The sequence below is a fragment of the Carettochelys insculpta genome, chromosome 2, assembly GCF_033958435.1.
Source record: "Carettochelys insculpta isolate YL-2023 chromosome 2, ASM3395843v1, whole genome shotgun sequence".
NCBI classification, from domain to species: domain Eukaryota; kingdom Metazoa; phylum Chordata; order Testudines; family Carettochelyidae; genus Carettochelys; species Carettochelys insculpta.
Genome location: NC_134138.1, coordinates 161,573,113 through 161,596,090, shown reverse-complemented (window position 1 = coordinate 161,596,090; position 22,978 = coordinate 161,573,113). Strand labels below are relative to the sequence as shown.

Here is a 22,978-nt window from a genome sequence, read left to right as displayed (position 1 = left end):
TCCCACTTAGTTTTAGGAAGAAGGGGCTTTCAAAATCGGGGTCATTTCGAAAGGCCCCTCGCTGTATGGGCAGCGTGCCTTTTGAAAGCGGCACTTTCAAAGTGCACACAGCTGTCGTTATGCTAATGAGGCACTGCATATTCATAGCAGCACCTCATTAGCATCTGCTGAAGTGCCTCATTATCATGCCCACTCCAAAAGGAGGGGCTAGTGTGGACACAACCTATGTGGGTTTGCAGAGGGCAGAAGAAGGGGGCCATGGAGAGGTGTATTTTTTTCTGGCGCTGAAAATGACCAGGAGCACCCATGACTCTCACTACTGGACTGGAAGTCTGCCCAAAATTCCTGAATAATACGTTCCTGAATGTTTTGATACAGTGCTTGGGCTTTCATGGTTCCTTGTCTTGGACATAACCCTATTCTGCTTCTACCCAAGTTGCTTTTTTCACTATTCATCACTCTGTAAACAAATATTTCCCTTCTTTATATTTGGGGTGCATACATGTGTGGGCATGAATTTACTGCAGGGGGTCACAGTTGGAGCCCCTACAGTGCTGCATCCAGGACATGTCTTTTCTTGCCCAGAGCACCCACAGAACAAACTTCATCCTAGTCCACAAGAGTGCTGTCGTTCCATTCGGTAACTCATATTGGAATTACAATTGGGAAGTCTCTGAAGCTCAGGATGTGCATCCCTATCCTTGGTGTAGCAATCCATCCCCCTGTAGTGGTGGCTAGGCCAGCTAGAGTTTGATGAGACTGGTACAGCCTTGGCTAATGGAGGAGTGTTTTTTAGCTCATGTATTAAGGGCCCAGGTTAGATCCCTGCTTCTGCTGACCCTGCATGAAATGTGCAGCATACAGATGCATTCAGGTGCATTATGACCCTGAGCACTACTTTATGGTTCAAAAGACACCTGGCTGACCTTTCTCAGTTGAAAACACAGAGTGGGGATTACAAGAAGAATTGTGCTGAGGGGTGCAGATCACAGAAATCAAGGGGTGTAGGTGGCAGGGTTTCTGGAAGAGATGGAACCCACTGAAATTGAGGAGAGCTGAGACGTGGTGGGAATGCTGGAGAGAGTGAAGATCCGCAACCATATTTACAGCCATGTAGTAAAGGGCCTGGAATCTATGTACTCACTTCAAGGAAGCATCTGGATAAGGCTCCCAAAGAGGTACAGGTGGGAGTAGGAGCAGGAGCAGAGGGCAGTCATGGCCCCACCAGAGCTCTCTGCCAGAAGCATTGGTTACTTCTGGGACAAGTACTGTTCCCTATTGTGGCTGTTTCCATGGATTCTGAGCCTCTCAGCCCCACAAATCAGTTGCAGTCCTGATCATGGATATCTATCTGGTTTGTCTAGATGGCCAGCTCCTGGAGGAGTCAGGATGAAGTGGAGTATGGCACACATCCTCTTTTGGGAAGCTCTCACCATATTGGTCTGGCTCATAGTTTTACAAAGGGAGGGTGAAGGTTGAGAATTCATGCTAATCATCCCAAGGGTTCCACTGGAAGGAGTCTGTTACTCTGGCTAGAGCTGCAGGACTCCCCAGAGGGAGAAGGGATGAGAACCCAGTACTTTTGAATGGCCACCCTACACCTTTTTGCCCTTGATTTCATGCCTTAGGGACCTGTTACTTTGCCTCCATGTTGCATTTTAGAGCCTCAGCTGATGCCCAACAGCAGCCTAGCTGTTCCTTCAAGGAAGAATGGCCCAGGCATGCACTGGTGCATGATTGCTTGCCAGAATCCAGTGACTGACAGATCTGTAAGATCCAGGGAGGGGGGAGTGCAAACAGACTCATGGGAAACCTGTCCACTCCCAGGGGCCTAAGGGAGTAAGGATCCAAGGACTAGAACCTGTATCTGTGGGTTGAGAGCCTGTTATTCCCACAATGCTACCAGAAGCCCAAGCAGAAGTACAGCCAGGGAGTACTTGAGAGCAGGCACTGCAGGAAATATCACCCAAGACACCCAGAGTAATGGTACACTGTGACCCTCTGGTTATCCAAGTGCCTCTGCTAACCCTGATGCTGACCCAGCCACGGGACGAGGCCTTGTCATTCCTCCACTTCCTGCCTGGTGATTCCCTCCCTGGTGGTCAGACCTTCACCCAGCTGAGACTTCTAATGCCAGATCACCTACAACTTTGTCCCTTAAAGGGGATTGGATGCTGGGGCTGCTCTCAGCCAGTATGAGTCCTGGGGATCTGCTGTTTAGAATTGCCCACATTGCTGGGAACAACAAGGATTATTTTTGGGGGCGGAGGGGGGGTCATGGGTCCTTTAAAGCCTCATTCTGAGGGAGAGGAGGGGCTGGGTATTCCAAGTGGAGGGGAGGAGAGAGAGGAAGAACGACAGACAGGGACGTGTGTGCCAGGTGCTGCTGACACGAGGGCCACAATAAGCAGATCCTCATTTAGCAAAGTACTGGGTATTGTAATCTAAGGAAGGCTTAGCCCCAACCATGCTCCAGCCTTAGGCTCTGCCCTTACTTACCTGTAAGGTGGCTCCAGCAGACAGGCCAGCCAGGGCTCCTCTGGGTTCAGCGGCACTCCTCTGTGGGGGTAGGTTTTGGCAAAAAGAGGGGCTGGGGGCTACCCTCCTCAAAGAAAGAGTTCACCCACCACCCATGCAGCCGAGAACTGGCCCAGACCCCAAGAGGGACAACGTAGTTGACCAGAGATGCCCCATGACGAGAGACAAATGAGTACTGTGCCAGGGAAGGGAGTGCGAATGACACACTGGAGCTGGACACAGTATCACTGTTTCCCACTGCTGTAGGGGGCTGTGAGTACAGTGTTTGAGAGATGACTGTGGGCATAACTGTGGACAGGTGAGAGGGCTCAATTTAAAGTGGCAGTTTTCAAGCCTCCCTTCTGCATTACAATTTTTGGTTATTCCCCTCCAACTCAGATACAAAGAGGTGAGTTGCAGGGGGTGAATGTGGTGCTCCCTCCCTGAGCCCTGTCGTGCCGGGCTAAAGCCCAAGCCAGCCAATATTGCTGTCGGCCTCTCTGAGTTTTCCTATGTGCCTCCCTTGGAGGGGCACTTGACTAACATTTTAAAAACCTCTGATTAAAGGTTCTGGTGGTATGCAGTGTGGTTCAGGGCAATGGGAATGAACACTCCCAGAAAACAGGGTGAGGAGGGTTGGGTGGGCATGCGACTCTGTGTTCCTCCAGGCAGTGCCTCCAAGGGAGACTATAGCTAGCTAAATGGGGAGATTGTTGCTGTGTGTGCGTTTGCCAAGGGTGTTGAAAGAGGGTATTGGAAGGGTTTATTGGAGAATGTTTACTGTCATGGAAGACCACCAGGAACACCCAAGACTGGTTGCAGGACTGCCGAGGATTCCAAAACTCTGAGTCTCAAGGCAGTGCCTGGCCCTTGTGGGTCCTTGTATTGGGTGTAACCCTGTTCTTTCTGTCCCTTTATCTTCTCCTGCTCTTGTTTTTTACCTCCATTCACCAATCTGCAAATACACATTTTCTTTCCTTGTATTTGTTGCACTGTTCTGGATTGTGTATTTAGTGTTGGGGAAAAAGGGAGTATCTTGGGGAGGAGCTACACTCAGAGCAGACTTTATCTTGGCCTTGTGGGCACAATAGTTTCATACAAACAAAACTCTTTCTTGTATAAACAGCATCTAGTATGTCCTACTCAAAATTTTGGTTTTGCTTTTTTGCTTAGATTGCTTGGAAGGATGTAGGAAGTGTTGGATGCATCTGCTAATTGTGCCTAATATTTTTTTAAATGAGGATGAATAAATGAGATGTTTTGATCACTATTGTGCTTCAAAATTTGAAAATTCTGGCTCATGTGCTCCACAAATTGCCCAGAAATATCGGTTCCTAGTTTAGCTGCACTGGTATATCTGCCAATGACTGAAAACCAGCATAAAATGAGAGACGTGCAAACTTTGCTACTGATGAAGGCTGAGCGCTGTGTTATGCAATTTAAGTACGAATGGCCTTTCAAGTTTAAGGATCATCTGAGAATGTCCTTGTACAGGCAGAAATCTTTGCTTGGCTGGCCTCAGCAATTGAAAGTGTAGCTGTGGAAGGTGAGAAAGAACTGTTGCAATTATGAAATTAGACAAGGAGAGGAAAATTCCACACAGGCTTGGAGGGGCGTAAAATTGATTTGTGAAGGTGAGGTGAAGAAAATGCTCTGACAGAAAATCATGCATGCCTTTTTTGCTTCTGTAGGCTGAGCTTATTGCATGCGTGAGAGTTCTTTGCTTCTATTCATTCCATGCACCTCCCCCGCCCCATCTTCCTGTATTTCGGGGCTTCCCTGCATTTTCCCTCATCTCCAGCCATCAGGATGTCTGTGTGTCCAGCATTCCACCCGCTCCCTCATTTCCTCCATCCCATTACTCTCCTCCCTGCCACACACAGGGGGTTCTGTGTGCCCACATGTCCCCCCACCCCCATACCATTATACCCTATTCATACTATCCTAGAACTGGAAAGAAGCTCGTGAAGTCCTCATGTCCTGTCCCCTGCTCTCATGGCAAGACTAATAATTATCTAGATTACCAGATAGGTGTTTACCTAACTTGTTCTTAAATATCGCCAAAGATGGAGGTTCTACAACCTCCTTTGGAATTTATTCCAGTGCTTAACCATCCTGATAGTTAGGAAGCTTTTCTTGCTGTCCAAGCTAAGCCTCTCTTGCTGCAAAAACCCATTGTTTCATGTCCTATCATCAGAAGTTATTTCCCATTTTGTATGTGTGCAACTGATTATTCCTTTCTCAGTGGAGTACTTCACATTTGTTCTTATTGAATTCCATCTTATTACTCTCAGACCACTTCTCCGGTTTGCCCAGATGACTTTGAACTTTCATCCTACCCTCCAAAGCACTTGCAATCCCACCCAGCTTGGTTTCATCTACAGACTTTGTAAGAGTACTTTCTATGCCATTATCTAAATTCAGCAACGAAGGGTCCTGTGGCACCTTATAGACTAACAGAAAAGTTTAGAGCATGAGCTTTCGTGAGCACAGACTCACTTCTTCAGATGAGTTAACTCACGAAAGCTCATGCTCTAAACTTTTCTGTTAGTCTATAAGGTGCCACAGGACCCTTCGTTGCTGCTACAGATCCAGACTAACACGGCTACCCCTCTGATAATTATTGATGATGATATTGAGCAGAACCATTCTAAAACTGATCCCTATGGAACTCCACTTGTTTATAACTCTCCCATGAAGACTGCGAGCCATTGATTACTATGCTTTGGGAATGATTATCCAACCAGTTACGCACCCACCTGATCATAGCTCCATCTAGCTTGTTTTTCTTTAAGTTAATGAAAAAAAATCACTTGAGACTGTATCAACTGCTTTAGTAAAGTCTATTTATACCATGCCTACTCCTTCTCCCGTATCCACAAGAAAGTTATCAGGTTTATTTGACAGGATTTGTTGTTTACAAATCCATGAAGATTGTTACTTATCACCTTATTATCTTAGATGTTTGCACATGGATTCTTTAATTATTTCCTCCATTATCTTTCCTGGCACAGAAATTAAGTTGTTTGGTCTGTAGATTCATCCCTATTTTCCTTCATACCAGGCCTACTTATTTGTCCTCTGCCCCGTGCTCTTTGTATGCTTGCCATCTCACACTTTCGCACCCCACTTTACTCCTACCAATTTTTAAATGGTATTTGGGGAGAGAAATGTTTTATGGTGTCAACATGTTAAAAAATCTGTTGGAAGAAAACAAGCAAGCAGTCATGTTGCACTTTGAAGACTAACCAAATAATTTATTAGGTGATGAGATTTTGTGGGGCAGGCCCACTTCAGCTCTGGAGATGTGGATCAGTTCAGTATGTTTCTGGAAAACTGGAGACAAACTGAATAAGGCACTTGGAAAGGAAAGAAGGATGTTCCAAAATGTAGGCAATCTCACTTCAGAGATTTTTCTAATGCTGTTTTGTAACTTTGTAACTTAAAAATGGGTTGGGTTAGATACCTTTCCCTTGGGTTTATAGGCTACCATTAGGTAGGAATGATACATTTGCCTGGTTCTGTATGGGATGATTGAATGAACAGTACTTGCATTAGGAGCAGCAATGTTCTGAACACTTCATGCTGGTTCAAATGTTTTATGCAAAATATACTGACGTGTTCTGCTGCTGACTAAACAATGTGACAGACCCTTGGTGAAGCAGCTCACAAGGGGTTGGGCTTTAAAACATGCAAAATCCGCATGTTTCTGCAGGGCTTGTAAACTACTGAAATTCTAAACCCCGCGTGATATTTCAAGCCAGTGAAGCTGGCAGGTTTTCCTTATTTGAGGATCGGTAACTATAAGGCAATCTCTGCTTTCGCTTAAAAAAACCCTTAGGCTCTAGAAGTAAGTGTATAGTTCTTTTCCTTGCAAAATGAACAGATGTGAATCATTGCAAACTGATCACTACATCTGAAAATTTGTCAGTGTCCTAAAAGATCACAGGTCGTTTGTGCATCCTCTGTGACTACCTAGCACTGGCAGTTGGGATGCATGGAAATGTTAGCAGTAAGTTCCTGCATGTTTGGGAGGATTCTGAAGCATTGTGTTGTTTCCATTGATGATAGTAGGACAACTGTGCTTTGGGCTGGTTGCTGCTGAGTTTGCTCAGGCTAACAGAGGTACCATCTGGCTACAAGGAAAGGTGACTCAGTAATGTGGAGTGAACATGATCCAGTGGACTAGGGTTGGAACTATGAATAAAAGACTTTTTACATTATAATTCCAGTTCTAATGTGAATTTTTGGGGGTTCTTGGTCAAACCTTTAACTTTCCTTTTTGCAGCTCCCATAATGGGTGTGTGAGAGGGAGGCCAGGCAAGGCAGGGGTTAAACAAGGCCTGTTAGCCCAATCATCCCCACCCCCATTTGCCTGCAGCCAGTGTCAGGCCTGGAGGGTATAAAGGGAGGGAGCTAGCTCAGTTTGAGGCTGACCAGCGAAGAGGCAGGAGGCCCCAGGCCAGAGCTGCCACCTGGTTAGCCGCCAGAGGGCACAGCCCAGGACCCTCCCCCAGGTACTGAGAGCGGGGAGCCCCTCCCCGGGGAACCTCTCTCCCACCAAAAGGGGAACTAGATTCTGGGGCCACGCCCCAAACTCAACTCACAGGCGCTTGGGTGGGGGCTGCGGACCCACCCAACAGGCCCTGGCCAGGGGGCCTAGCCACTAGGCCATCCAGGCCCAGGTGCGAGCCTCTCACAGGTAATAATGTTTGTCTACTTCAAACCAGGAAGGAGTAGACTCATACTCTTATAAAACCAAATACCCTTGCCCTGCTCCTTCTGAAGCCCTGTGTCCACTCACTCCATCACTCTTCCTTCTGTCACACACTCTCCACACCCTCCCTTCTTCCCTTTCTCTGATCAGGCTGGGTAGGAGGGGGGCTCCAGAAGGGTAGGGTGGGGTGGAGGCTCTGGGCAGGAGGTTGGCATATGGAGGTGTGTGAGGGCTCTGGCTGGAGGTACAGACTCTGGGGTAGCAATAAGGGGTTTGGAGGGCAGGAAGGGGATTAGGGTTGGTTTGGAGTGTGAGGGACTTGAGGCTGCAGATGGAGGTCTAGGCTCTGGTGTGGGGTGAGGGGCTTGAGGTACAAGAGGGTGCTGGGATAGAAGGGTTCAGAGGGTCAGATGGGTATTGGGTACGGGCTTTGGGTGGCTTTTACCTCAAGCAGCTCCTGGTCAGTGATGCTGACCAGAGTCACCCACATCCCTTTTCAGCTGAGCATTCCTGTTGAAATCGGATACGTGAAAAACGTTGGAAGGGGAGCAACAGTTAGTGAGAATGAAATCGAATTTATAAAGCACAAAGTGTGTTATTCTCTAGGCTGCATGCACAGTCCTCCAGTTGTTTGGGAGTAGGACTTCTTGGATCTCCAGTTCTTTTTAACAGTTGCCCCTTTACAAAATTGTTCATCTGGCAACATATTTTAAATGTGGGAATTTATGTAAAGGTCTCAGCACAGAGATGGATCCAGCAATGGGAGGCTTGAAGGAGCAAAGACCTAAATGCACATACTAGCTTTTATGAACATGAGTCTATTACATTTGGGGTGCGTCTCCAAAACTGGCCTGGTTCCCTCTCCTCCTCCTCCTCCTCCTCCTCCCCCCCCACCCCATAAAAGAAGGGGAAAATATCCTAAGGTCAGGTTTGTGGTATAGCAGTCCACCATCTTCATACTGCTATTAAATTGGGGTTGGGTAGAAGAGAGTGATGGTAAAACATTGCTGCTCAGATGGGCTTTGTGAAGTTGCTCAGTTTTAGGTGACACGTTCTTTCCCGCCCTCAATTCATTGAGCTTTTAGGGTGGTATTGATGGAAGAAAGGAAGACTGCAGGTTTTGCGTAACCTTAGTTGTATGTTTTCATAGTTTGTACGTGTGTGTGAATTCCACCGTTATTTAGAATTTCTTGACTTTCTAATGTTTACATTTTTAAATATATGGTGTTCTCAAGTTTTTCTTCCCTTAACATTACACAAAAGCTGATGGTTTTGTCTTTCCTATCTCCCTTTTTTGCTACTTTATAGTTAATCGACAATTAATAATCAGGCTTGACTTTTTAATAAAACAGAACTGGTCCATATTCACTTTGGAATATACATCTCTTAATCGTGGGGTGGAGAACATGCTATGTGCTGGGTTAATAGTGTTTGATAAATTTAAATTCTTGTTTTGATTAATGGAAAATAATTTAAAATTAATGGAGCTGGTTTCTTAGTTTTCATGTTTTGTTGTGCTATTCTGTGCCTGATTAAAAACAAAAATTAAAAGAAATGTAAGAGGTTTGTGAACACTTGTCTTTGAAAGATTACAGAAGTATTTTATTTGTATTGCCTGGAACGATGTAACTTCAGTTTATGATGAATCCGTGTTTTTCATAAATAAGATACAAAATCCATTTTTGCTAAGCTTCCTAGTGTAATCCAAGGATTTGTACAGATAAATTATAAACAGGCTGTTAAATGATTACAAATGTAATTGTAGTTAATTGCACAACTAAAATTAATTGCAGTTTTAATTGTGTGATTAAACAATAGCATACCAAATTAAATTTAAAAAAATATTTTGAATGTTTTTCTATATCTTAAATATTTTAATTACAATACAGAATACTAAGTGTACAGTGCTCAGTGTATCTTTTCATTTTATTACAGATATTTGCACTGTCAAAATAAACAAAAGAAATAGATTTTTTTCATTTCACCTAATACAAATACTATAGTGCAATTTCTTTATTTTGAAAGTGCAATTTACAAATATAGTGGTTTTTGTTACATAACTGCACTCCAAAACAAAACAATATAACATTTTAGTGCCTACAAGTTCACTCAGTCCTGTTTCTTATTTACTTATTCGCTAAGAGAAACAAATTTGTTTACATGTACAAGAGATAATGTTGCCTGCTTATTTTGTCATCGAAAAATCAGATCAAGCATTCACATGGTACTTTTTGTAGCTAGTGTCACAAGATCTTTATGTACCAGATGCACATAAGATTCATATGTCCCTTCATGTTTCACCCCATTCCAGAAGACATGCATCCATGCTGAAGATGGGTTTTGCTCAATAACAATCCAAAGCAGCATGGAATGACACATTCATTTTCATCATCTGAGTCGTATGCTACAAGACAAAGGTTGATTTTTCCTTTTTGGTGGTTCAGGTTCTGTAGTTCCCACATTGGAATGTTGCACTTTGAACACTTCTGAAAGTATGTTCCACGCTTCGTTCCTTTCAAATTTTGGATGGCACTTCAGATTGTTAAACCTTGGTTTGAGTGCTATAGCTATCTTTAGAAATCTCATATTGATACCTTGTCTGTGTTTTGTCAAATCTGTGGTGAAAATGATTCTGAAAACAAACATGAGCTGGGTCATCATCCAATACTGCTATAACATTAAATATATTGAAGAATGTGGCTAAAAGATCAGGAGACGTGCATTTCTCCTTACAGGAGTTCCATCACAAATTTAATTAAAACATTTTTTAAGAAGCGTCATCAACATAGAAACATGTTCTCTGGAATGATGGCCAAAGCACAAAGCGACATACTAGCATCAAGAAGCAGACAGCATTACCTTCTGCAAATATAAACAAATATATTTGTCTGAGCAAATGTCCGAACAAGAAGTAGAAATGAATGGAATTGTAGGTGGCACTAAAATTTTCCATTTTTTAAATTTTGAATATAATATTGTACATAAGTTTAACTTTCATGGTAAAGAGATTACAGTATAGTATTTGTATGAAGTGAGTTGAAAAATACTATTTATCATTTTTAGAGTACAAATATAATAAAAATAGAGAGAGCACTGCACAATTTGTATTCTTGTTGTAACCAACATCAATATATTTGCAACTGTAGGTTAACATCCAAAGTTATTTAATAAATTTCAAATGGTATTCTATTACTGTTTAATAGTGGTTAAAACTGTGATTATTTTTAAATCACTTAATTTTTTAATCATGTGAGTTAACTGTGATAAATGGAGAGCTCTGTTTATAGCTATGTGGTGCTCTAAGCAAAAAGGGAATTGCCGTGGAAATATCTGACAGCCATGAGAAAAGGCATAACTGTTTATAAGGTCTTGGATCTTGTGTTTTAGATAGCTTGCTTTTCATCTGAATTGGACTTTAAAAGAGCTGTTTTAGATTCACTGAAAAATACTGTGGCATGAGGCTGATTTGTGTATGGGCGAGAAATAGCACTCACCTCAAAAAGGAAAAACTATGAGAAGCCCTGTGTCACCTTCTAGACCAACAGATTTTTTGGAGCATAAACTTTTGTGGGCAAAGCTGCATGTATCTGATGAAGTGGGTCTTTCTTTGCCCACGAAAGTTTATGTTCCATAACATCTGCTAGTCTCTAAGGCTCTACAGGCCTTCTCATTGTTTTTGCAGATACAGACTAACATGGCTACCCCTGTGATACTCAAAAAGGAATTATTTGAAGTCCATGAATAGTCTTTCATTTAGCTATGCCAATCAGTTGGTAATTTATTAAGTGTATTTTATCTACAATTTGCCCACAGAACAATCCCCAGTATGATTTTCTCAGAGTCATGTAAGAAATAGTTTTATAACTCATTCTTGGGGCCGCATTCTTCGGAACAAGTTAGACTCTGAAATGCACATATGCAAGTTTGCCAACATGTGCAAAAGGGTCTAAGTAAGTGTAAACAGATTGAAAAGGTGGCAAGTTAAAGGAACACTACAGACTTTAAAAAAAAATCATGCTTGTTTCAGAAAACGGTGAACATTTGGTTTCTGAAAAGTCAGCCTCTTGGAACTGTTTCAGTTGGGTACCCAGCATTACTAATCACTGTTCAGGCTGTAGGCAAAAACCTTAGCTGTAGTGTTTGTGCTTGCTTAGTGCTAGGTTGACATGATACTCCATGTGGAAAGAATGAGAGCAGTGCTGGTCAGTTGGGGAAGCAGTTTGTGAGTGATTTGAGGTCTGGCTTCCCTTTGTCCAAGAGAATATCAGTGTTTTATGGAGTTTGGAGTCTCAGACTGGTTCTGAACTGGCAAATGGCTTCATTGGCCAATAAAAGGTGCTCTTTGTAATCTGTTTTTTAAATTGACACACTCACTTTGATGCACATGGGAACCTTACGTTACTTCTCAGAATCTTTATGGTTTTTAGACAGGATTTTCTGCCATGTTCTCAATTATGGGATAACCATAGAAAACCTTTTGGTAGCATCAATTGGTCCAAAATGGGGCTGCTGAATGACATCAGCTGCTAGTGTCCTACCATAGCAGATCTTTGACAACTTTATACTTCTCTGCTCTTTTCTTAGGCTACACCAACATTGTGGTTTTTCTTGAAATCTGGCACCCTGGTTCTAACATCAGCAGAAACATGAGAGTAGGCTGGTGTCCGGTGTGTTTTTAACAACATGAAACTTAATTCTTTTTAGAACGCTCCAGGCAGTGTGTTGGTACAACTGCTTACCGGTGCTCTAAACTAGTGCTATGTGACCCATGTGCAGACTTAGCATGTCTCAGAGCTCTGTGCTGGGAGTGCTGTGTGCTGCTCTACGTACATGCCCCACCACTAGGTGGGAGAAGCACATGGTGGCGGTGGTGGCTCTGGGGTGGCAGCATCCCAGGTGCAGTGGCAGAGGTGGCGATGCCTCTGGTGAGTCATTGGCATCGAATTAGTGTGAGGAGGGAGCTGGGCGTGTCTGGTTCTGGGGGCGGGGGTGGGGGGTGAGGGATTGGGTTATATTGGGGAACTGAGGGTGCCTGGCTCTGGGGGAGTGGAGAGGGATTGGGTCAGAACAGGGGGCTGGAGGTGCCTGGCTCTGGGGGAGCCGGAGGGCATTGAGTTAGACTGGGGTGGTGGGGCTGCCTCTGGGTGAAGGGATTGGGTTACTTATATTGGGTGTGCTGTGAAATTATAATGCGTGCTGAAGCATACCATGAGGTGCTAAAGGTTGCTGAGCACTGGTCTAAACTAGTGGCCCCACAGGTGGATCTGCTGGGGTCTGGGAACTTCATTGTAGGAAAGGTTTCATTCTTGTGACTTTTCTAACTAACTCTATCGGTCTGGTTTCTGCCCTTTTTTCCTATTTTATTTGTGCCCGGATAACTTGCATTAGGGTACATTTTATAAATCAAAAATAAAATAAGGGAAATTTAATATTTCTTTTTAGATATTTGGGATTTATGCTATTAGTATCAAGACGTCATTTTAATGTAACTTATTTGGATCTCTGAGTCTTTAAGCCTTTAAAAATATACAGTCTTCACAGTCTGAGCTCTGTCACTTATGGATACATTACATGGTGAATGTGTGTTGGGTAATGGCAATATAAAGCTCCTTAGTTGTAACAGTCTTTGTACCAAAATTGCCTGTAATGTAGAGCTATAAAATTCTAGCTTCAAGAAGTTCATTATAAATTCTTACCTCACATTTTGAGTGCTCTCTCAAAAAAGGTAATGATAGAGACTATGCACTCTGTTGAAAACAGGTAAAAATATCTGCAATAGTTGTATATGATTTTGTTAGAGCCAAAGTGATGACTGGGAAAACAAGGATCTTAAAAGTTGTGTAGAACTAACTGAGGTCCTTCATTTAGAGTATGAATTCTGCAGATATATTGTCCGACTAGTAAACATGAAATAATATAGTGACTTCTTAAAGAATTTGTCTGGGAAGTTAAATTTAAGAATGAGTTTGAGTAGAGAATTCACATGAAAATTACAATAGTATAGTTTGAACCAGTGTTTAGCAACTTTTATCACTTTGTGGCACACTTCAGCACTCATCATAATTTCATGGCACACCCAATACATATAACCCAATATCCTTCCCCCCCCCCAGAGCCAGCCCCCAGAACCCCCACTATAATCCAATTCTGCACCCCACCTCCAGAGCCAGGCACACACCCCGTCCCCCACACTAACTTCTGCCACTGCCCCAGAGCTGCCACCAGCACCACATCACTGCTCCAGAGCTGTGTCTGTTGCCATGTGCTTCCCCCATCAAGTGGTGGAGCACATGGATTGTACTCTTCCTATTCTGATACTAAATTCTGTCCTGTTTTCTCCCCCCTTCAATCTAAGGGTTTGAGGTGTTAATCATTGGCTATATGAAATTTGTGTGTCTTGTTGAGAGTGTGAATTCCAGTGGTATGGATTTTCAATGCATGATGTTGCAACCTGTACGCACACTAGGAATGTAAAATCCTGTTTAGTCAACTGGTTAAATATTAAGTTTAACCAATTAAGTGCTTGGGAGGAGGCCGCTCCAGTCCCCTGCTGCAATCACGGGCTGTTTCAGCTGGGGTCCCAGTCTGGACCCACTGTGGATGCAGGCTGCTCCAGCTGCATTGAAGCACCCTGTAGCCACAGCAGGACGTGTAGGGCTAGACCAACCCCCTGCTTGCAGTGAATGGGGGGTGGTGGGGCTGCTCTAGTCCCCACCAGTCAACCATAACTGGTAACCTTTAGGGCAAGATTTGCTGGTTAAACATCAATATCCCTAGCTCTCATTTCTGAGATTGAGTACTGTCTGGTATCTGGCGGATATTGGGGCAGGTTAAGGACATGTCCTTGGGACCCAGGCTTCTACTCTGGAAGACTCCTGGCCAATAGGAAATGGTCAGCTGCTGCTGCAGTGTTCAGGACCTGGACTGAGTAAGAAAAAGGAGAAAAGTGAGTATGTCTGAGTCCTCTGAGATTACATCAGATAATCTGGGGACTGTCCTGAGGGGAGGCAGAAGCTGAACCTAAATCTAACCTAGGCATTGTATCATATTCATTGCTGTCATGTGCGAGCTCTGGGGTCAGCTGAAAAGAGTCTCCCTTGTCATTGAGGAGTAAAACGCACACTTGGACACAGGTGCTATTTTCTATACAAGCTAAACTGTGTTACAAGAATATGGTCCCTTACCCATTTCAGAAGCTAACAGAGTTTGTGCACAGAGTTTTCCACCCTATCTCCAGAAAAGGTTGCACTGGATTGGAGTTGGGTATTGTCCCTTGACCACTAGTGAATGTCCTGAATCAGTAGCTCTCAGACTTATGCACTATTGACCCCTTTCACAAAGCAAGCTTCTGAGTGAAATGCCCCCTCAAATTAAAAATACTTTAAAATATTTAACTGTTTTAAATGCTGGGTTTGGATGGAGGCCAACAGCTCTCAATCTCCCCCCCATATAATAATCTCATACCCCGTGAGGGGTCACAACACCCTTTTTGAGAACCCCCGCTCGGTGTTGGAGGGTTCAAACTGTGAGGATTCTACTGCTCTTTTGTAGTCTTGCTTCATCATGATGCTGCCTGTAAACAGGTGTTATGCTAAAGTTTCTCCAGTAGGGCCAGTCAGAGATAGGTGCTGAACTAGAAGTGCTGGGGGTGCCGACAAACCTCTTCTTTGAAGTATGAGAGGGGTAGCTGTGTTAGTCTGTATCTTCAAAGAAAAAAAACAGGAAGTCCTGTGGCACCTTGTAGACTAAGATATTTTGGAGCATAAGCTTTTGTGGGTAAAGACCCTACTTCGTCAGATGCTCCAAAATATCTTAGTCTACAAGGTGCCACAGGATTTCTTGCTTTTCTTTGAAGTAGTAATCAAAACCCAAATATGTGGTTTCTTTTTCAGTCTCCTCTCCATCAGTATTGTTCCAGCTCTAAATCAAATCAAAATACTGAGGGTGAAAAGAAGGTAAAACAGATGAATCAGTTAAAATCAAATCACAGAATCATAGAATTCTAGGGCTGGGAGGGCCCTCAAGAGGTCAAATAGTTCAGCCTCCTGCCTAAAGCAGGCCCAACCCCATCTAAATCATCCCAGCCATCACTATGTCAATCTGGGATTTAAAAATCTCTAGGGATGGAGATTCCACCATCTCTCTTGGTAACACATTCCAGTGCTTAATAGTTTTTCCCAATATCCAACCTACACCCCCCTCTCTCTCTCTCTAACTCCAGACCATTGCTCCTTGTTCTGTCATATGACTAGCACCATCTGGAAAGGGAACACGCTTTTCCAGTGCTATTACTTCCGGCAGGTGTTGTCTCCAATTTACTGTAGCAGATCAGTTTTTATTTTTACTTCATTGTTAGTTTTGCTAAGAGAGCATAATGCGAATCCCTGGCCATGTGCAGGTTGCTGTCAGGCACTGAAAGTTCCACATGGGTTTTGATATAATGCTATTTCAAACGTTTAGGCTAAGGGTACGTGTGCTATGATTTCTGTTCTGGGATACGTTTGTATCCCAAAATCAGCACTTATTTTGAACTCCGGTGCACTGTAGCTGTCGTCGGGTTTGAAACAAGGGACCTCAAAATAAATTACACAATTTGCACAAGTTATTTGGAGAGAGGCCTGCAGTGTAGCCGTGGCCTTATTGTGCAACATCAGGATGAATGCGACAATCCTGCGTGCGGCAAGTGTGCTGGATTCAGTGTGCACCCTGGATTGCCACACAGTCTCCATGTAGACAAACCCTAATACATTACGTAGCCAGTTTGGGCTCCCAGAAGGGCTTCTCCCCTTCCAGTCAGTGGGCGGCCATCCTGCCCCACTGCCACGAATCTCCAGCTACCCCCAAGTCACTCGTTTGGGGGGCAGGGGGTTCCCACCTTCCCTCGGGTGGGTGAGAGGCAACAGTTCAAAAGCCCTTGCCTTACCTCAGGCAGGGGCTGGGGGAAACTAGCTGAAGTCAGGGCCTAGCCCTAGATCAGGGTGATACAGCAAGCCCACAGTCTTTGGTGGCCCCTGGCCCTAGCTCAGGGCAGGGCGGCGAGCATCCATGAAAGCCCAAGCCCTGGAGTGAGGCAGGGCTGGCCCAGACCCTGGTGCAGGTGGGGCAACAATACCACAGTCCTTTAGGTGGCCCAGGGCCCTGGCTCAGGGCGGGGCAGCACACATGAAAAGGAGCCCAGGCCCTGGTGCAAGGCAGGGGAACACAACAGTTTCGGGAGCCCAGGCTCTAACTCAGGCCAGTGCAATAAACATCCCAAAAAGAGCCCAAGCCCTGGAGCAAGGCAGGGCAGCAAACACTCTTCAGGTGGCCCCCGGTCCTAGCTCAGGGCGGGGCAGCAAACAAACACAACAAACACTCTGCCCATGCTGGCAGAGAGGGGGGATACTGCCACCCAGCAAGTGATTGGCAGGGGGATGGGACACAGGCCAACCCGCTTCACTGCATCCCAGCCCAGGGGCCCTGGTGGCAGCAGTGCAGTCTGCTGCATAGGTCAGTGGGGAATCCGGACCGCAACATGCCGACCCTTGGACCTTTAACGGTCCTTTCTATCCCCTGGGCCACTCCCGGTTTCTCTCCCCTGCCCTGCACCCAAGCACCTACCCAAAGTGTGTCTGACATCTTAGGGCTCACGGGGTATCAGGTCCAGCTGGGCTCCAGGTGGCCCAAATCCAGGTCTATCCAGCCTATTGATTCCACTGCCTCAGACTGGCTCGGGGTACAGGCTGCAATGGATACTCCAGTCAGCCCTCCAGCTCTGGGTGGTCTGCTCTAGCAGGCAGGTTCCTCTGGGGTTGGTAAGGTGTCAGGACCAGCAGGGGCCCAAGAGGCCCAATCCAGGCCTTGGCCTCACTTAGCTGGCCCTGAGCCACCAAGGCAGAGTGCCTAGGGCTGTCCCCTGGCTTCTCTTGGGGCTCAGTCTCAACTGAACCCTCAGCCACCCAGACAAGGAGCACAGGGCTGTCCCCTGGGGCCTCAGCCTCCCAGGTGGGGAGCCCAGAGCCATCCTCAGGAGGCTCCACCCCAGCTGAGCCCTCAGGATGGGCTTTTCTAGGCCTGGCCCCACCTCCTGACTCCTGGTCAGGTGACTGGGAGGGGCCAGGCTCTTTACAAAATGGCTGCCAGAAGAGAAGGGGTCTTCCCCTTCCAGGTAGTGGGGTGGCCGTCCCACCCCACTACCCATTAAAATTCCTTTAATCCAGCCTCTGATGGTCTGGAAATCCTGGTGGTCCAGCATCCCCTGAGATACACATACCTCAAAATTTGCACAAGTTGGGGTGGTTTGGTTGTTGGGTTTGGACCACAGGATGGGGGCTGTGGGTTTAAGCCTGAGATGGGTTAGGGGTGCCGGGGGGGTGGAGTTGAGCTGGGGCATGTGGGGGTTGGAGCCAGGGCATGCAGGGGAGTTGAAGCTGCAGGAGCATGGGAGGGTGGGTGAAGAACCTGAGAAGCTCAGGGTGGTGAAGCTGGAGACGCATGGGGGTGGTGAAGAAGCTGCAGGAACACAGGGTAGAGAAGAAGCTGGAGTGGTGAGCTGCAGCTGGGCTCTGGGGTGGTGAGCCGCAACGGGGGGTTTGAACTAGGGTGTGGGAGTTAGGATGACGTCCAATAGTCTGGAAAATTTGGTAATCCGGCACCTGTCTGGTCCCAGACGTGCCAAATTAAAGCAATTTTACTGTATCAAGTATGAAGTTACTAACAGTAGGTGTAAACTCCCTTTACTGACTATACCCTGGACTGTAACATGTGGAAAACATACTTCTCAAGGTACAACCTATTAAAGAGGGTAAACTACACAAATTAATCTGCAAGTAATGCACTGATCTTTTTTCCCTCATCTTTACAGCATGATGGCTGACAATAAAGCAAAGTCTACTAAACCTGCAAACAAGACGCCTCCAAAATCTCCTGCCGATCCGGCAAAAGAGAGAGCTGCGAAAAGGCTATCTTACGAGTCAAACAGCTCCCACGAGGGGGCAATGGCAGCAGAGCTTAGTGCTCTGGAAGAGGCTTTTAGAAAATTTGCCATCCACGGAGATACCAGAGCCACAGGAAAAGAAATGCATGGGAAAAACTGGTCAAAATTATGTAAGGACTGTCACGTTATAGATGGGAAGAATGTGACGATCACAGATGTTGACATTGTCTTCAGTAAAATCAAGTAAGTTCCTTTCCTCTTTTTGCTCCCTTGTCTTGTTATACTTTGCACCCTGTGTCATGTTTATATTTATATCCCACCCCCCGCAAAGCTGGAATGACTCTGAGAATTAACATTTTTGAGCAATAGCAACTACAGCATGCAACACCCTTTGGCATCCTTGGGACCTGACTGGTCCTGAACGAGAGAATTAGCTGGACAAAGGGAGGTCCCCTATCTCTAACCCCTCCACCCATTCTGCTGCCCCATCCTGCTGCTAACCCCACTTCCTCCCTGCCGGACCACGGATGTTGGCGGACCAGAGAATCCTGAATTTCTGAGGTGCAACCTGTACTGCTGTGATCATTACACCCTTCCGTATTTGCTTTATGGCACTTTGTTTGAAAATGTCTTTCAGACTTCTGAGCAGCTATATGTAGTTGAATTGAATGTTTCATGTCTTAAGCCACACCATGTTCTGGACAGGTGCATGTTTATCAACACAAACTGCTAGCTTTTTAAAAAAGCATTAAAGTCTTGGGTAATGAATGTCATGAATGCCACTACTAAAGGAGCTCTGGCTCAAGTCAGACTATTGTAGTTTTGGTGAGTGAGGGGTAAAGAATGCATAGTTCTACAGTTTTAAACACACTTGTGAACCAGAGAGCTGATTCACCAGCTGGGAAAGTCCAAATAGTAGCTACAGACTCTCAATTGCTTTTCCTCTTGCAGGCTACGAATTCAAATTGAGAGAGTTAATAAATAAGATTTTCTTGAAGGTCCCATTCTTTTGCAGCATAGAATGACTCTGCATCACAAACGTCATCCTCTTTTTGTGGCTGAAGGCTTCTAATTATCAGCCATAAAAATGAATGGTGTACTGGTGATGTAGATATGTGTCCATGTTGCCCATAGATTAGCACTGCCAAGCAAATCTTATGAATTACCTCAGCTAACGTGGAATCTTACCTCCAAGTGAAAAAGTCATAAAGACCTGATCCAAAACCCATTGAATTCAATGGAAAGAAAATTTAGTTCAGCACACTTGGCATTAAACCATAACGTCGCTATGTTGCTTCCCCCTCCAAAGTACTTAAGTCTAATCAAATGTGGGACACAAGCATATCAGCTAATTAGACCCTCTGCTCTTTTTTACCTTAGAAATTGGGTAAGTTGTACAATACAATTTTTTTGGGGACAAATTTTCAGCAAGATTCCTTAATTTTGCTAATAGTCTGAAGAAACATACGTTAGCACATGCACTAACCCAGGGTGACCAAACTTTTTAGCTACGGTTACAGAACTCATGGAGCATGTATACACAAAATGCATTTTGTCGACAGTATCTGGACAAAACACAGCACTTTTGCTGGCAGCGCTCTGCTTCAAAGCTTTGAGTCATAATGCTGCTGTCAACAGGTTCTGTCAGTAAAAAGGCTGTGTGGACGCTCTGGGGGTCCTTCTCTTGACAGACCAGGCATCCTCCACAATGAGCAGCCCCGGTCTGCTGTGCTTCCAGGTGCCTGTTTTGTCAAGAGGAGCAGCAGGCAGTCTAGCTGCTCTGTTGACAGAGCTGATAAAAAGATGAATCCACTTTTATGCATAGACACAATCTGTCAACAGAACATCTCTTCTGACAGTAACTTCTGTAGACAAATTGCTGTAGTGTAACCATAGCCTCAATGTCAGGCCTCACTTTTCGTCCTGGCCATTGCAGAACACGTGCAACTTCTCTAATGTAATCCAAACCAACAGAATTTCGGTTATGTTCATGTGAAGAAAAGCCCCTTTCAGCAGGTGTAAGAAAATAAGTATGTAGAGTGTGTGTGTATATATATGAATTATACATACATAAAACAGTAACATATTTCAACATTTTAAAAGAGATAGATGAGCCTGAGGCCCAGTAGCTGATTGTGCTGCGCCCCGCCACTTAAGAAATCTCATGCCCCCTTAGGGGGCCAACCCCTCACTTTGCTCACCCTTGCTCTAACCCACAGTTTCATGTGTAAACACCCATTTGAGGCCATGCAAATTGAGGCAGCTGCACATTCAGTTAAGTAGGCTTGCTGAAAATCTGAACCTTAGAGCCCATCAAAGATACATAGAGAGAAGAAAGGACCCTTTACCCTTCACAGATTGTCCAGTGTTCACTAATCTTGGGATATCGTGCCATTAATTCTTGAATGACTCCACTGTTTATGCTTGAACCACCTCATCCACTGGCCTTTTCCTAACATTTGTCTTTTACTGAGTGGGGGAAAATACGCTCTTTGCAGTGAGTGTTTCCTCTCATGGCTATTTGATTCTTGCTCTGTCTTCAGCTGACAAGCCTCTGTAGCCACTCTGGCCCTTTTGTTCTTGGGTCAGTCTGTCATCATTTCTGCTCCCATGACAGTATTTTTCCAGAGGGTCTGTTGCCATAGCCAAGCTCTGTATTTCAACCGGAATCTAGCCAATGCACTACCCCATTGTAGTAGATGGCTAAGCTTAGAGGAGTTTGGGCTTTAATTTTTGTGTTTTAGTGAATGCTGATGGATGAAGTCAATGTTTATTTTTAAGTATTCTTTGCTTTTATGAACATAAATATTTGTTTGTAGCTAGCCTAACAGGAAATCACAAATCCTCGGGCTCCTTTTGCAGGCCATTTTCCATGCAGTAAATGATCTGATAGGCCCTTAGTATTGCAAAAACTGGCTGTGCACTAGACTGATGGATCTGGAGGACTCAGACTTGATGCTTTTGGCAGTGGATTCACTTTTGCTCTGTGGGAGTGTAGTGAGGAGCCCTTGGGACATGGGACTAGCAGGAGAATGAACTGATACAAACACAATCTGCTTTTAGTTTCCAGTGATCCCTCTTCCCGAGGAGGTAACCTGTACATTTTTGTTGTTTGAAAATAACCCAGGAATTCCTGATGTCTCAGCCTTTGTTGGAACTACAGACCTGCAGTAACGCCCAGGCAGCTACTACAGGGATAATTGTTTTCCCTCCTTTAGGCAATGGGATCTCCAGTTTCTTCCTTTCATGAATGCCCTGGGGTGTTGGCTCTTCTTCCTGATAGAACCCTGTATTTTGTCTTTTCTCCTGGCTGTCTGCTTCCTTTTGGAGTTATGTGGTATAATGGTAGCAATGCTGATCCCAAACCTGTTCAGTGTGGATGAAAAGAGACACATGTTATGCTGTCAAACTCACACAGAAAAAAGGTAAAAGTCAAAAACACCACTTCACCTGTACATGAACACATTCCACTTCATAGATGACTTCAGTTTTCATCCACAACACTCTCAAAATACAAGCCAGGGAGCTTAAAATTATAACTGTGCTAGATACTAAACTTATAACTCTGCTAGACACTAAAAACCACGGGCTGAACAGAGATTTGTGATTTATCACAACATTCTGTAACTCACCAACTGCTTCTTTTCATCCTATTAGTGCAGAAGTGTTAATGAGTAAGTCGACACAATGCTCCCTTAGCATCTTTGCTGACTCCTTATGCCAAACAGTCTGTTCCATCTTGCATTTAGCGGTAATGCTCTCAATTCCTTTCCCATGTGGAGAGCTTTGTGTCATTCAAAAACCTCTCTCTCACCAACAGAATTTGGATCAATAAAGGATATAACCTCACCCATATGTCTCCTTTTGGAGCTGTCAGCCAAGGAGGGTGCTGAAACAAGGGAACTTTGGCCTGTTACCCACCTCTGCCCTGTCAATCAATTGCAGAACTCAGTCTTCCATTATTAGTATGCATGCTCATTTCCTGTTAAATGTCATTCTCCAGGGCCCAGGTAGGGTGGAGTCATGAGTAGGATGTATGACTTGAGTAGCTTCTGTTGGTGGTGTGGTTTTCAGAGCCTTCTACACAAATGTCCCAGGATTAGCCTTCAGGTACTCTTTGTTGATACCTGAAGTCACTGCATGTATAATAGTTGAAAGATAAACTAGTTCATTTAAGAATATTAATTTCATATTAACTAATTGCCTGTCTATTGCTGGCAAGTGCAACATAAGTTTTTATGCATACATTTTCTATGTAAATTATTTTAGTTATGATTTTTTTTGTATTTTACTGGTGAAGAGAAAAATGGGGCAATAAATGACACAACTGTAAAAAATTTCAGTATTTCAAGCTTCCTTTAAAATGCCATCACTTCCTTTGTATCTTTTTTTCAATAGATATTTTTCCAAGCTGCTTTTGTTTTCCTTTTTTGTTTTGTTTTGAGCAGTTGGATTATTGTGATGGAAGCTGTTATTTTCACTAGCGATTATATATTTCATGTGGCATTTTAATTATGACAGGCGCATTAATGGCATCAGTGAAATCCTCGGAAGTGCTGAACAGTGCACACATTTAAAAAGAGAAATAAAAACCAGAATGAAATCTTATATGTGTAGAAGGTTAACAGGGTCAACTGCTGGAACATTAGCAAAGTATTTATTCCCTTTGGTATTTGGTAGACATGCATATGCTTGGTATATACCAAATGTACTGGCCTGTGCTCAAACAGTTGGAATGTCTCCTTCCCTTCTTCCCTACACACCCGACCACCCATTTTCTCCCCAGCAGAATTATTTCTAGAGTAAAGTAATAATCATGTAAGGTAACT

At 44.5% G+C, this 22,978-nt stretch overlaps 1 protein-coding gene across 2 annotated transcripts in view; it reads left to right on the top strand.

The window, feature by feature from the left end:
- The window catches only part of TPPP (tubulin polymerization promoting protein), a 124,911-nt gene that overhangs the window by 14,563 nt on the left and 87,370 nt on the right, over positions 1-22,978 (top strand). For both annotated transcript variants that reach the window (XM_074987932.1, XM_074987930.1), the window contains exon 2: positions 18,078-18,392. In XM_074987932.1, coding sequence (XP_074844033.1) covers positions 18,079-18,392 — 314 coding nt within the window. In that variant the 5' untranslated portion in view covers position 18,078. The remainder of the gene's footprint in view (positions 1-18,077; positions 18,393-22,978) is intronic.